Raw genomic sequence first — 15,962 nt, 5'->3', positions numbered from 1 at the left:
GTTAACTGCTAAAATCTGCCCATAACTAAAATTGGGAAAATGTTAGATTTTTATTTGGTCAAGTAGACTAATCACCCCCCCTCTAGTCCTACTTTTGATCCTACATAAACCAACTTCCGAGGGTTATTGACCATGCCGGAGCACGATCAACCTGACCATGAAGGTCTATTTCCTGCAAGCAAACAAAGAACAAGCAAGAAACTAAGATTGCAATTTGGATATTGCGAATATAAGATGAAAGCTTTATTGATCAAGGTGCGGTTATGTAGCATCTTGTCTGGTCGTCGAACACAAACGAAGTACGCGAAGTTGTAGCTATGGCGAACTTTCAATCTAAACAAAAAGAAAAGTCTAAATGACGCCCTCAGGGCTGTATATATGGAGGAAGAGGGGGGAATTTCGTGGACCCTTGGAGGAGGGGTCCGAAACCAACCCTAACTTTATTTTTCCCATACATACGAACTCTAAAAACAGCCTATACTTCAGTATTTCAAAATTACATGGGTCTGGCCCAATAATAAGGTAACACAACACCTATAATAGCCATTGGATGAAATTTAGGAAGTGGCATCTTGTATATTTCGTCCAAGGCTTCATGCACTCATTATGATGTCTTCAAAGTCTTGAAATCATCACTTGTAACTCTGTTCTTGTCCCCCTTGCACATGCCATCATCTCCATGCTTGATCTTGCTCCAATGTTCATCCTTCTTGTCCAAGCTAGGCCCTTCATTTGTAAGCATGACAAATATATCCAATTTAGGCAACATCATATTCTCATGAACATTAGAATCATTACCAAGAAACGAAAGTACTTGGTAATTTAATTGGCGTGCACGAGCTCTAGTAATTGATCCAGTATGTATTGAAGTGGGGGTTGTGGGTGTAACGATGGTATTGATGTCTTCGTCAACCTAGAGATTCATCAGCAGACATTTTGTAGCTGTAAACGGAGTATAGGTGCAAAGAATTTGAAGAGGTAATATGCGTTCTCAGAAATTTTTCAAAAATATCAAGTTGAGGAATGTCTTGAGGAATTTCACTAAGTGTTCTTGACTCAGGTTCCAGAATTCTACAGATTTGATAATCCACACAATTGAGGAATCTTGAGGAAAATCATAGCTTAGAGAAATAAATCAAGGGATAGAAGTTTTGCGGTGTTTAAGTGATAGATTGTTGAAGAATATAAACACCTTTTGAGGATTTTGTGAAAATCATAAGGATCAAAATAGGGCAGTAAAATCAGATTTTAATTACACATTATGAAGAACACAACGAACTGGAGTTAGAATGGAGAAGTTCGTCAGTCCAGATCTCCCGCGCCCTAACTCGGCGGAGGAAGACAGCTACGGCGGCGGCGGAGTGAAGATTTCCATGGCCGGCGCGAGTACGATGGCGGGGTGGTCAAGGCAGTGAAGCTCTTCCTTTTCGGTGACGATGAAGCTTAGCGGCGGTGCTAGGTCAAAGCTAGAGCGAGGAGAAGTGGGTCGAGCGGAGTGAATGAAGGCAATGAAAGGGGAGGGGTATTTATAGGGGAGGTGAAAAACTGAACGCCCGAAGAGTTTGGACATTCATACCCCTGACCCTTGCTATCCTTTCGACATGTGTCACACTTGTACTGAGTAATTGAGATCATGGGGGATCGTGGGTGAATATTATAATCTAGCTGTGGGAAGTGGGATAGGTTTGAGCGGCAACTGCTAAAAGTTAGATAGGAAAATTTTAATGTTTCATTCGCAAATTCTTTAGCTATCAAGGATACAGTGAAAATTTTGAATAAGTTTCAAATAAAACATATATGAAGAATTTATGTATAGACTGGGTTGAATTTAGCATAGAGGGGGAATGGGTCCGATCACATTCACTTAAAGGAAAAAACCAACTTGAAGAATTAGCAATAAATGAATGTTGTTGAGGACATTGAAAACTCACATATATATAGAGTTATTCTGATCACACCGTGCGTATATAGGGAGGATCGAGTTGTTCCCGAGATTCTTTCAGCAAAACCAGAAACTGCCCCCACCTTGGGGGAAAAAAAGAAACTGCCCCCACCTCCCGCATCTTTCTCTGCCGCCGCACTAGAGCCCAGTTCTTTTGCCAGAATCTGAGGATTCTCCCAGAATCCGACCCCTACCCAGCTTCTCCCAGAATCTTTGAGCTCCATTTATTTTACAATCCTATCTAGTTAGGCTCTAATTAGACAGGGAAACTTGGTAGGGGTCAGATTCTGGAATAATCCCGGATTCAGGCAAAAGAACTGGGCCTAGGCCACCCACCCACCGCACTCCACCACCCCGCACCGCCATCCACCTAGCCACCACCGCCCCCGCAACGCCATCCACCTGGCCGCCGCCGCCCCCGTGCCAACCTCCAACCGCACCGCTGCGGAGTCGGGTCACCAACCGCGCTGCCGCTAGAGCCCGGTCCACCAACCGCGCCGCCGCCGGAGTCCCGACCTTCAAGCACGCTACTGCCGAGCCTCGACCACCAATGGCGCCACCGCCGGAGCCCCAACCTCAAACCCCAACGTTGCCAGGCCACGATAACAAAAGCGTGCCATCACCACCCCCATGACCCATGTCATTGGCGCCCCTCCTCCGCGGCCGGCGCTCTCCTAGCCCATGGTCGACATCTATCCTCCTCCGCGGCCAGCGCCCTCCCTCCCCGCGGCCGGCGCGCTCCTTCTCCGCGGCCGACTAGCCTCCAACTCCGTGGCCGACGCGGTCCCTCCTTGCAGCAGCTTGCCCCTCCTCCATGGATGGCCTGCACCGGCTGCCAGAACTCATTGAGGTGGTACCCTTCATCCTCGACCTTCAATTACAGGTCACCAACGACGCTACAAAGAGAATGGTCAGCATCTGGCCCTCTAGAAGTTCAGTTTATTGATTCTCTGAAGTTTTTACATTCTGGACTACGTCCGAAGGAATGGCAAGTAGGCGTGGCTCTCTCTCAGGGGCGTCGTCCTCTTCACCATAGGCACGTACTCCAACTTCAGTCAGATGATGCCATTCTTTCTTTCTTTCTTTATACTGATCGTTTCCTTGCGCAACGTACGTACTCCTGCAGGCACGGAGGCCATGTTTGCTGACCTTGGCCATTTCAACATCAAGGCCATTCAGGTTCGCCACTAGCTACCAGTTTTTCACTCCATTATTTGTACTATTGACCTGTAATACATTAATTCAGAGCAGTTCCATATGCATGGACTGAATGTTTCTTCATTGTCTGGGCTCTTGCAGCTGAGCTTCAGCTTCATCACCTTCCCATCTGTGGTGCTATGCTACATGGGCCAGGCATCCTACCTGCACAAATTCCCACAAGACGTCGGCGAGACCTTCTTCAAATCTATCCCAGGTACTACCACTGTTTTTTATAGCTACAAGAAAATCATTTTATTCTGTAAATCTCCTGCATATGTATGGTGCCAGACTGATTATAACCGTGTATCTTTTGCAGGGCCCTGCGAAGTTTAGTTTTTTGATTTTCTGAAGTTTAGTTTGTTGATTTTCTGAAGAAATAGGTTGCGACGTGCTTGGTCCGGTGGTGGTACATGGTCCGGACTGTGATGTGTTGAGCTAATCTCCAGTAGCTTGTGAAGCATGATGCTAACAAAAAATGAATAGTAGTTTATGAACCATGATGTTAACTAAATATTTTTGCAGCTCAGTGTATTGCTGCTGGAGCTGGTTTCCGTGCAAGAGCCTGCTTCAGGGATTCCTTCCTTGTTGACACCAGCGGAGGCGCTCATGACACTGGCGCTGTAGTACATGACCAATGACCATGCGGCGCCTGACATGTCTTCGGTCATCGCCAAGGTCTACAATCTCTTCCTGGAGGTGTAGGATTGCACCGACAAAGTTCCACATCCTCGCCAACATCTCCATCTCCATGGCCCCAGGTGAATTCAGTTTAATTGCTTGCTGGCGAACTTGTGTGGTTGCTCATCGTAGCATTTGGAAGTGACATGGAATTGTTGGTAGATTAGTTGGTTACCCCTCTCATGGCTATCACATGTTTCTGATGCTAATAAACAGATGAGTGCTCCTCAACTCATGTAGGCTGCAAACACCTACCAGGAAGCTTCGCCGCCCTGGTGCGTTGCAATTTGGTGCAAAATTGAACTGAGGGAGCACCAACCGTCCAAAAATGTGTATTTCTACCTTTTTTTCTTTCAGCTTATGGTGAGAACAAAAGAGAGATACAATATGAGTTCTTTTATATTAATGAAATGTTCGTATGGCAACAAGCTGAGAGAATATTTGAAAGTATTTCTTTTTCTTGTTCGATTGCTTTCGTATTTATCATATGAAAATATTGACTTCACGTTCGTCCAGATATCCCCCGTTTGCAACAAGTTGAGGAAATGATTATTTTTCTTGAAGTTCAAAATTGCGAACTCAGCTGTTCAACGATGCGAACCCATGTCGTTCAACTCCCATGATCTCCATTGTTTCTAAAAAAGATTTTTCCTGTTTTTGATTTGAAGTTATAAAAAAAGGATTTCCCCTATTTCTAAAAAACCTAGAAGGTCAAATTTAAATAACGGAGTGGTTCGATGTTTTTTTATTTATTACAAAACTTGGATTGTTTTGCACTAATTGAAAATAAAACCAAGAAGTCCAAATTAGAAGATGGAGCAGTTCGATATTTTAAAAAATACTATATTTTCCTCGTTACTATAAAAAACCAAGAAGTCCAAATTAATAAAATGGAGCAGTTTGATGTCTATAAAAAACTTAGATTCTTGTTTCTTGGAAAATAAAAGTAAGACGTTAAAATTTAAATAAAAAAGCAGCACATTATTTATTTTTTCAAAATGAAAATTTATGTTTCTTAAATAACACTAAAGTAGTTGAAATAAAAACAATAGAGGATAATAAACGGGTTGAGGATCTAAGGACAAGTTGACATAATTAAAGTAAAGAATGAAATTTAAAAATAAAACATGTGGTGAGTAGTATAATCTTGATTGCTTATAAACATCGAATTCTCCCCATTCTAAAAAACCTAGAAGTTCAAAGTAAAAGAAGGAGTGATTCAATGTTGATTACAGAACTCGAAATTTCCCGTTAAAAGGAATAAACCAAGATGTTTAAATTGAAAAAATAGTCAAATTTTATCTTTATTTGAAAATCAAAAACAACTCTTTACTCAAAATAAAGAAATGCAAAGTTCGAATTAAAATAACATAGACGTTCAGAGTTTATTAAAACCTAGGATTTACATGTTCAAAAAACAAAAAACACAACGCCATTTTTGGCAATTTTAAAAACAACTCTTAAACGGAAAAATGTTCCTAGAAGTTCAAGTCCCATCCAGGGAAAGTTCAAAAATTCTTGTGAGAGAGGTTCACCTTGTATTTAGATGTTCAAATCACATAAAGAGAGGTTCACCTGGTATTTAGATGTTCAAAACACATAAAAATATGGTGTTTTGTTTTAAAATAGTTCTCTCAATCTAGAGAGCAGTGCAAAGTTATAACAACTGGAAGTCCACGTACTACATGGTGTGTGTTTCATATGAAAAAGTAGAATAAAAAGGCTAAGTCTAAAAAATTTGTTGCTACAACTTCAAGTGCTCGGTCCGGGAAAGTTTAAAAGTTTTTGTGAGAGACATTCACCATGTATTTACATGATCAATAACACAAAAAATGTTTTTTGGTGTTCTAAAATAATTCTCACAAACCACTATAATTTTGAAACAAAATGTTATGCATGAAAAAAATTCTGTCATTCAACAACTTCCAAAAAAGGGTATATCGTATGCTCTATTCCAAAATAAACGGTTAAAATAAATTGTTGTATGTTGTCCAAAACAACAGTTTAACCGTATTGGAAAAAATGTGAATTTTCAACAGGTTTCAAAAAGGTATATAATTTGTGTAACTCCAATGAATGGATGAGAAATTATGAAAAAACATGGTAGAAGTTCAAAGTGAAAACAACGGGAAGTTCAACTACTACACATAATGCGTTTTAGATGAGAATAAAAAAGTTAGAGCAGTTCGATGTTTATAAAAAACTCAGATTTTGTATATTACTAAAGCGAAACAGAGAGAAGTTCAAATTGATAATAGCCAGAAGTTCATGTACTACATGATGTGTGTTTCATACTAGAAAAAAAAGTAAAAAGGCGAAGTCTAAATTTTTTCTTGCTAGAAGTTCAAGTGCTCTTCCCTCGGAAGTTCAAAAATTCTTGTTAGAAAGGTCCAGAGTGTGTTTACATGTTCAAAAAACACAAAAAAGATGTTGTGCCTCATGTTTTAAAATAATTTTGTCAATCCATTACAAATTTGGAACAAAAATACTCTTTGTAGGGCACGGGGGCGGGAGCAGTTTTGAAAATTTGGAAAGTTGTCAGAAAATTCCGCATGCACGGTCCGGCAGTGGTTGAGTGCATTGGCCACCTTGTCTGCGACTACCAACCTCGACGGCAAGGAGCCAAGGATAGTGAGTTGTCAACCCTGACGACACCCCGATGGAAGCCAAGTCGATTGTAGCCGATGCAAGGAGGGATTAGTATAGTGGTTTGTAGTGCTAAAATCTACACATGCATGTTCTGGTGGATTGGTCAATGTTGTTCCCTGTAGTTGTATAGTATCCAGATCATATCATCGATTCCTATTCTCTAAGTGATTTTCATGTCTGAAGTTCAACTGTATATGCAGGCGCAAAAAACACACACCATGTAGTACATGAACTTGGTAGTTCTTTTATTACGTATTATATTTTCATTTAAAAATGTGTGGCTGCTTATAGTTCTTTTATGTCTATGTGCTAGTGGTGAGTGCCTGCATTGTACTAGTGGTGTGTGCGTGTGGTGTGCATGCATAAACCAATGCACATGTGTGTTGTGCACACACAAAATGAAGATAGATTCATAGTTTTTAGCCAGCTCGTGTGCACCACAAGTGTTCGTGTTTACGCCCCAAAGAAGAATATTACTTTTGTACAAAGCTATAAAAATATAAACAATTTTTTTACCGTTTCTAAAGAATAAAAATGATGAAGTTCAAATTAAAATAGAGAAGTAGTTCGATGTATACGGGAAACTCAAATTATTACCGTTTCTAAGAAAAATAAAACTATGAAGTTCAATTTACAAAAAAATGTTTGATGCTTATTTAAAAACATATTTCCTTTCTAAGAATATGACTAAGAAGTTGAAACTAAAATAATAGAGAAGTTCGAAGTATATAAAAAACTCAGATTTGTTGCAAGAAATTCACGTGCACCTCCGTGCATGGTTCAGGATTTATATTGCGGGACGTCCAACCTCCAATTACATGTTTTAAAATGGCCAAAAATGACGTCCGACCTTCAATTGCGTGTAATTCGACGTATACACAAATATGTGACAAAAGTTCATAGTGAAAACAACGAGAAGTTCAAGTACTACAAGGAATGCATTTCAGGTGAGAATAAAAGTATAGAAAAATAAAAGATTAAAAGGTTTGTTGAAAGATGTTCAAGTGCTATGTCCGGGGAAGTTCAAAAATTCTTGCGAGAGAAGTTTACCTTGTATTTCCATGTTCAAAAACACAAAAAAGAAATTGTTTTTTGTGTTTTAAAATAGTTCTCTCAATCCACAAAGAAGTTCAGTTATTATTTGGGAGCAATTTTATTTCAAAAAGAAAATAAAATTGAAATTATAAAAATGGACAAAGTTCATGTACTACATGGTGTGTGTTTAATATGAGAAAAATGAATTAAAAGGCAAGGTCTATTTTTTTGTTAGAAGTTCAAGTCCTGCGTCAGAGAAAGTAAAAATTATTGTGAGTGAGGTTTGTACAAAAGTAATATCATTTGTGTAACACTAACGAATGGATAAGAAAATTACAAATGAAAATACATCACAGAAGTTCAACATGAAAATAGCAGGAAGTTCACCTACTACATTGAATGAATTTCAGATGAAAAACTTCTAAAATCATCGCGAGTATGAAAAAAATGATAAACACAGGAAAATTGCGTATTTACAACAGCTTTCTATTAGTATATCACCTGCTCAATTCCGGTGAGTGGATGAAGAGCTACGAGCAAAAAAAGTACGTGAAAAAACAGAGTGAAGTTCAAGTAGACATGCCAAGAAGTTCAAGTTCTTCACGCGGTACATTATTGAAGAATCTATTTTGCGATAAAGGTAGAATGAATGATCTTGCCGTTTTCGAACTTACTTGAAAACGGCTAGGAATCAGATAAAACCATAAACATGAAAAAGTTTAGCATTTTCCGTAGCTTTTCATTTGTATATTATTTGTCCCATTCTGATAAAGTTTGTAGAAATTACGACGAAAATATGTTTTTATCCATTTTTGGAATTTACTTAAAACTGTAAAGAATTGGGAGAAACAATATATACCAAAAAGTTTTGCATTTCCTCAAGCTTTCCAACGCCATATCATTTGCTGCATTCAGATGTACGGTTAAAAATTAGCTCGAAAATACGAACTCAGTGGAACTTGTATCGTTTTCTAAATTACTTTTAAACCGTTCAAAACTAGAAAAAACTTTCAACATGAAAAAGTAGCGCATTTTCATACGCTTTCCAATGCCATATCATTTGCCTCAATTGGATTAGCCATTTAGAAATGGCATCGAAAATACAAACTTGGCTATTCGGTTTGCAAAATTTTATGATTTTCCAAATTACTCTTTAACCATAGGGAATTAGAGAAAACTTTTAACATGTGGAAGGAGCGGTTTTGCAGCAGCTTGCCAACGCCATATTATTTGTCTCATTCTGATAAATGGTTTAGAAATGCGATCGAAAATATGATTCACGTTTTTTGTAAGAAGAAAAATGGTTTTCAAAACTACTCTTAAACTGCTTACATTTTGCCAAAATTTTAACTTGGGTCATGATACTCGTGTACATAGCTTTCCAACGATGTATCGCAAGCCCCATTTGGGCAACGTTCGCGGAAGTTCAACCTAGCACTCGGGGAAGTTCAGGTCGAACAACTCAGGCAGTGAAATTGCAATAGAGGCATATTCATCACGACCCAAGAGAAAATCCTCCAATGAGCAAGATTCCTATTTAAAAAGGGCATTTCGTTTCTAAAATGGACGTGCGCCGCCCCACCCCACTAGCCACGCGCGCCACCCCACCCCGCCGGCCATGCGCGCCACCCCACCTCGCTAGCCACAAGCGCCACCATACCCCGCCAGCCCCGCACCTCGCCCCACCCCGCCGGCCCGTGTACCGCCAAACCCCGCCGCCTCCGACCCAACCCTTCGATCCCCAACCCCTAGGAAACGATGGCTTCTCCCGCTGCATCTCGCGCCCCCACCAGCTGCAGGTGGCGGGGGCTCGTTCCGTCACACTGCGTCGAGGCAATCCAACCCTGCTGCCTTAGGCCGTTCGCCGCTGTTGTGCTCACGCTATTTGTGTCACGCCCCCAGCTCCCATGTGTGGCCTGAGTGCACGGCATGTATTTGCTAAAATGTATTAGTGCACTGGACTACTAGTTTTGTTGTGTTCATGTGCATTTGTAGCTGCCGTCTTGCTTGCTAATTGCTATAGCTTACAATGCTTAGAGCATTTTTCGTGTGTGATCTGTACTTTAGGTGTTAACCAAAGAATAGGCATGGTTATTCAGATTGAGGATCTTAACTAATCATGTTAATGGTTGGTCTTGCTCCCTGTGCATTTTCACTCACCGAGAGCGACTACTCCAGAAAAAAAAAGCCAAGGGAACATGCTGCCCTCAGTCCTCTCTCAACAAATCCAGCAGTGCAGGTTCTCCTATGCGCCAAGTATTGCCAGCGGCGATGCCTCCATCATAGCACACTGAGGAAATGCTGCTTTTTCGTATGCATATTTATATGCTTTGTTTTCTGGCAAGAAGGCACACCCCACACCATTGTTCTCATGCAACCATCTCCAAACAAAACGTCCAAAACTTTTATGGACTTCAGTTCACTCAACCAAGCCCTAGACGGTGAGTGTTCTCTCTTGCTGAAAGTGCAACTATCCCTAGGTGGTTTGGGTAATTCATAACAACATATAGCTCATTGAGATAATGCTATTCCAAGATAATTATTTCAGGAAAGCTCAATGATTGGCATGGCATGGATGTGAAAGTGGAACCCTCAAAATGCTAAGGACAAAGGATTGGCTCAAGCTCAAAAGCTCAAGACTCTTCATTTTATATTTTAGTGATCCAAGATCACATTGAGTCTTTAGGAAAAGCCAATACTATCAAGGAGGGATGAGGTGTTGCTTAATGAGCCTCTTGCTTCATGTGCTTAGTGATATGCTCCAAAACCCTCAACTACTTTCCCATATCCACATTTGACCTAAACCCTAAGCCAAACTCGGTCCTACCGATTCTTCCTATCCGGCGCCACCGAGTTTCACTTGTCATTAGCCACTGCCAAACCCTAGCAATTCGGTCCTACCGATAGGGATCTCGGTCTCACCGAGATGGGGTTGCAAACTCTCTGTTTCCCTTTCGTAACTTTTCGGTCTCACCGAAAGAGCAAATCGGTCCCACCGAGATTGCAATGTAAACTCAGTGTTTCCCCTTTGTAACTTTTCGGTCTCACCGAGTTCCACTCGGTCTCACCGAAAGAGCAAATCGGTCCCACCGAGTTTGCCTGACCAACTCTCTGGTTAGCTAATTACCAAATTCGGTCTCACCGAGTTTGTATAATCGGTCTCACCGAGATTACGTTATGCCCAAACCCTAACCATATCGGTCCTACCGAGTTGCATGTCAGTCCCACCGAAAATCTCTAACGGTCACTAGGTTTACATTTTCGGTCCGACCGAGTTTATTGATTCGGTCCCACCGAGATTGGAAAACTGTGTAATGGTTGGATTTTGTGTGGAGGCTATATATACCCCTCCACCTCCTTCTCATTTGAAGAGAGAGCCATCAGAACACATACACCATTCCAACTCATATGTTCTGAGAGAGAACCACCTACTCATGTGTTGAGACCAAGACATTCCATTCCTACCATATGAATCTTGATCTCTAGCCTTCCCAAGTTGCTTTCCACTCAAATCTTCTTTCCACCAAATCCAAATCCTATGAGAGAGAGTTGAGTGTTGGGGAGACTATCATTTGAAGCACAAGAGCAAGGAGTTCATTACCTACACACCATTTGTTACTTCTTGGAGAGTGGTGTCTCCTAGATTGGCTAGGTGTCACTTGGGAGCCTCCGACAAGATTGTGGAGTTGAACCAAGGAGTTTGTAAGGGCAAGGAGATCGCCTATTTCGTGAAGATCTACCGCTAGTGAGGCAAGTCCTGTGTGGGCGATGGACATGGTGGGATAGACAAGGTTGCTTCTTCGTGGACCCTTTGTGGGTGGTTGCTTCTTCGTGGACCCTTCGTGGGTGGAGCCCTGTGTGGACTCGCGCAACCGTTACCCTTGGGTGGAGCCCTGTGTGGACTCGCGCAACCGTTACCCTTCGTGGGTTGAAGTCTCCATCAACGTGGATGTAGGATAGCACCACCTATCCGAACCACGGGAAAAACATCCGTGTCTCCAATTGCGTTTGAATTCTCCAAACCCTTCCCTTTACATTCTTGCAAGTTGCATGCTTTACTTTCCGCTGCCAATATACTCTTTGCATGCTTGCTTGAATTGTGTGATGATTGCTTGACTTGTCCTACAATAGCTAAAATCTGCCAAGAACTAAAATTGGGAAAAGGTTAAGTTTTTATTTGGTCAAATAGTCTAATCACCCCCCCCTCTAGACATACTTTCGATCCTACAAGTGGTATCCGAGCTTTGGTCTCCATTTGCTTTGATCTCCATAGCTTTTGGTGGTCATAGCCTTGGTTTCACAACCTAGGAGAGTATGGTGTCTAGCGAGGGAAATTATCACCGTAGAGGTCCTTACTTTGATGGTACTAATTTTGCTAGTTGGAAGCATAAAATGAAAATGCATATTCTTGGACATAACCCTGCTGTTTGGGCTATTGTGTGTGTTGGTTTGCAAGGTGACTTCTTTGATGGGAAAGAACCAAACCGTGAAGCTACCGCAGATGAGTTGAAGATGTTGCAATACAATGCTCAAGCTTGTGATATTCTCTTCAACGGATTGTGCCCCGAAGAATTCAACAAAATCAGCCGTCTTGAAAATGCAAAGGAAATTTGGGACACTTTGATTGATATGCACGAAGGTACCGACTCCGTCAAGGAATCCAAGTTGGATGTGCTTCAAAGCCAACTTGACAAGTTCAAGATGAAGGATGGTGAAGGTGTCGCTGAAATGTACTCTAGGCTTGCTCTCATCACAAATGAGATTGCCGGCTTAGGAAGTGAAGAGATGACCGATAGATTCATCATCAAGAAGATTCTAAGAGCCTTGGATGGAAAATATGATACCGTGTGCACATTGATCCAAATGATGCCCAATTACAAAGATCTCAAGTCAACGGAAGTGATTGGAAGAATTGTTGCTCATGAGATGTCACTTAAGGATAAAGAGGAACTTCACAACAAATCAAGTGGTGCATATAAAGCCTCATGTGAAGCCCCTACATCATCAAGTGAGAAACAAGACTTCAATGAAGAATTGAGCTTAATGGTGAAGAACTTCAACAAGTTCTACAAGAGTAGAAGCAAAGATAGAAGCTCCAAGTCAAGGTCCTACAATGACAAAAGATCTTCTAGTCGAGAGCGAAACTGCTACAATTGTGGAAGACCCGGACACTATTCCAATGAGTGTACGGCTCCCTACAAGAGAAGAGAAGATTCTCCAAAAAGAAGAAGCAAAGGATCACCACCAAGAGAGAGAAGGAGTAGAGATGATCGTTATGGACGAAGATACTCACGGAGAAGCAAGGATTCGGAAAGGAAGGAAAAATCATCAAGGAGCTACACAAGACGAAGACATCAAGCTCATGTTGGTGAATGGGTATCCGGCTCCGACTCCGACAGCCACTCCGAGAGAAGTTATCACTCCGACTCCGAAGATACTCAAGATGAAGGTGTTGCCGGTCTAGCACTTGTGTCAACCAACTCCTACGACATATTTGACTCACCAAATGAAGGAATTGGAAGATGCTTCATGGCCAAAGGTCCTAAGGTAACACACCCGAGTATGTTGATTTCAATAGTGATGAAGATGACTTGTTAGGTGATGATTTGCTTGTTGACAACTCTAGTGATGAATACTATGATGAAATGTCAATTAAACATGCTAATCAAGATAAAACGAATGACAATGATAAGGAGAAGATTGAGGCCCTAACTAAAGAACTAAACACTCTTAAGTTAGCTCATGAAACCATCTTCGAAGATCATCGAGAACTTTTAAGAGCTCATGAGAAATTACGCTTTGAAAAGCTCAATCTTGAGCAAGAGCATGAGTTCTTAAAAGCAATCAATGATGATCTCCGCAAGAAAAGTTCTTCTTACATTGCCAAGCGGTTACTCTTATCCACTTACATGCCTCAAGTCAAGTCTAGTAACAAGAACAAGAAAGATTCTTCCTCTAGTAGTAACAATGATCATGCTAAATCCAATATTGTTACTTCTAGTAGCTCTTTTGATTCCACTAATGATTCTCTTAGCCAAGTTACACTTGAGCAAGAAAATAGCTTATTGAAGGGAATTATAGAGAAAGGAGTGTACAAAAGCCTTGCTGGGAGTAAGCAATTCGAGGAAATTGTGTGCAAGCAAGGAATGCACCGGAAGAATCAAGGTGTTGGTTTTGAACGAAAGTTCAATGCCAATGGAGTTGAGTGGGAAGAAGATCAATACCCCAAGACGAAGTTTGTCCCTCAACAAGAGAAGTTCAAGGGGACACAAGCTCAAGATGATCTTCCACCACAAGACTACAAGCAAAAAGGGAAGGACAAGCTTCAAGAGGAAATTGATGCATTTGAAGAAGCTCCAAAGACCTTAGTCAAGTGGATTCCCAAGACTACTTCAAGTTCCACTTCATCAAGTACGACTACAACTCCAAGGATTCCCATCAAGATGATGTGGATCCAAAAGAAAAAAACTAGAGAGTTCCTGAGGGTGACTCCGCTAACATACTTCACTCTTATCATTTTGGCAAGAACAAGTGCAATCAACTTCCACATCACGCACTAGTTCAAGGAGTCACAAACCCTCTTGTTGGTAAGACAAGGGACAAGGTAACCTAAAAGTTTTCATGGACATCATCTTTGTGTGCATCACTCTATGTCTATGGATATCCTTGTTTGTTCCTTGTGGGACTAACCCATGTAGGTGTTGAAAGTGCAATTCACTCAAATGGATAACTCCAAGTGATGTACATCAACATTGAGCATCCACATCCTCAACATCTACATGAAGTCATCATCGACAAAACCCAAGGTTAGTTCATCCCTCTTAGGGGGGGATATCACATCTAGGGGGAGCCTTACTCTAAGACTTGAGCTAAAGCAACTCTAAAGATGTGAACAAAACAATGCTTTATGTAAAAGTGGTAACCCCACTTGAGCTTAAACGATGAGTATGACCTATGATCAAGTGTTCTCACTTGACTCCTAAGTCAATATACTCATATATAGATGACCTAGTCATCGCAAATTGCTTGATAGATGCTAGAATTGGTTGTGCATGCCTTGTCACATATTTCATTTGCCATCTTATTGTGTGAGCATGCTGGTTGCATATTTTACTCATTCGAGGACATCCACTTGTTGTTTTGATTGTTTGGTTTTATCTTCTTTTGCCAAGTGGATGGACAAGAATGCCTAAGAACCTCCTCTAGCTATCTATGCTTTTCTCGTCTCAAACTCTATTCATGCTACATCAAAAAATTTGATTAAGTCAGATTCGAACCACTCTGTGTGAGGAGCGCTCAGAGTCCCCGATTCATCATAGACTTAAACTTCCAAAACCTCTTTATGATTCTCGGTCTGACCGATACCCCACTTTTGGTCCTACCGAGATCATTAAGTTGATCTAGGTTTTCGATCTCAGTGCAACCGATTTGAACATTTCGGTCACACCGAGGTTCAGTAACTGCTTGCAGTTATGAATCTCGGTGCCACCGAGTTGTTCCACTCGGTCAGACCGACAGGGTCAGGCTATATATAGTCACGGGCAAAATTTGGAAATTTCTCCGAACCCCTTCGCCCGCGCGATAGCCTGCTCTGCCCTCGTGGTCTCCGGATCGTCTTCTCGCCGCTAGCCGCCTCCAGTCACTGGTCTCCGTCGCCATCAACGGGAATTCTGCCCCGCCGTTGCCGCCGTAGCAAGTCTCCGCCGAACTAGGGTATGGACTTGATCACAGTGCTATTCCTCGTCCAATTCCTAGCACATTGTGTTCTTCATGATTCTTGCCACAATTGAAACACTCCTATCCACTCAAAATGCCCGTAGATTAGCTTTGATTCGAAAATTTTAGGGTTAGGTTTCCGCCGAAACCATCTCGGACCCACCGAGTTGAAAAAATCGGTCCCACCGATTTGGCTTATGCCATTGCACAAGTGAGACTCGGTCTGACCGAGAATTACTTATCGGTGTGACCGATTTTGGAACTCTGTGAAACCCTAGCAGTCTCGGTGCCACCGAACTGTGACTCGGTCCTACCGAGTTCACTAGTTTAGGTTCCAAAACTGCTTCGGTATCACCGAGTTTGAAAATCGTTAGATCCGAGATGATTTCAGTGGGAAACTAAAACTAAGTTTTTGGATCCTTCTTTTGCAAAAATCTCTGCATTTTGTGATGCTCATCCTTTCTACCTCATATATAATCTGTTCATAGGGTCAGCAGTCAGAGTGCAGCATGTCTGATCAAAGTGATAGCCAGAATGTGTCAGAACAGCAAGTGGTGATGAGTGAGGGCACTAGTCCCTCCAGCTCTTCTGATGAAGGCAGCAGGAGCACTCCTAGCAATTTGCCAAAGGCTGCCACGAGACAGAGGAAGAAGAGGACTTCAGATTCCGAAGATGAGGACTATGTGGCAGAGGAAGAGGCCACTTCCAAGAGAGTTGAGCCAGCTCAAGGCACTAAGCCAGG

At 41.7% G+C, this 15,962-nt stretch overlaps 1 protein-coding gene across 1 annotated transcript; it reads left to right on the top strand.

Annotated features, from left to right (window-relative positions):
- The first annotated feature begins 2,313 nt into the window (after positions 1-2,313).
- On the top strand, positions 2,314-4,285 carry LOC119319097 (potassium transporter 20-like). The gene is made up of 4 exons (XM_037593602.1): positions 2,314-2,978; positions 3,069-3,121; positions 3,242-3,356; positions 3,665-4,285. Exons 2-4 carry the CDS (start codon positions 3,080-3,082, stop codon positions 3,778-3,780), a joined length of 273 nt encoding a protein of 90 aa, XP_037449499.1. The 5' UTR covers positions 2,314-2,978; positions 3,069-3,079; the 3' UTR covers positions 3,781-4,285.
- The last annotated feature ends 11,677 nt before the right edge of the window (positions 4,286-15,962 follow it).

Source organism: Triticum dicoccoides, chromosome 6A (assembly GCF_002162155.2).
Source record: "Triticum dicoccoides isolate Atlit2015 ecotype Zavitan chromosome 6A, WEW_v2.0, whole genome shotgun sequence".
Classification (NCBI taxonomy): domain Eukaryota; kingdom Viridiplantae; phylum Streptophyta; class Magnoliopsida; order Poales; family Poaceae; genus Triticum; species Triticum dicoccoides.
This window is presented reverse-complemented; position numbering and strand designations above follow the sequence as displayed.

What these genes read in the sequence shown, in the direction of transcription:
- LOC119319097 (XM_037593602.1), top strand. Translation starts at nt 3,080, where the DNA reads ATGTTTGCTGACCTTGGCCATTTCAACATCAAGGCCATTCAG. An exon ending in TCAACATCAAGGCCATTCAG is followed by an intron (nt 3,122 to 3,241) that starts GTTCGCCACTAG and finishes GGGCTCTTGCAG; the next exon opens with CTGAGCTTCAGCTTCATCAC. An exon ending in CTTCTTCAAATCTATCCCAG is followed by an intron (nt 3,357 to 3,664) that starts GTACTACCACTG and finishes ATATTTTTGCAG; the next exon opens with CTCAGTGTATTGCTGCTGGA.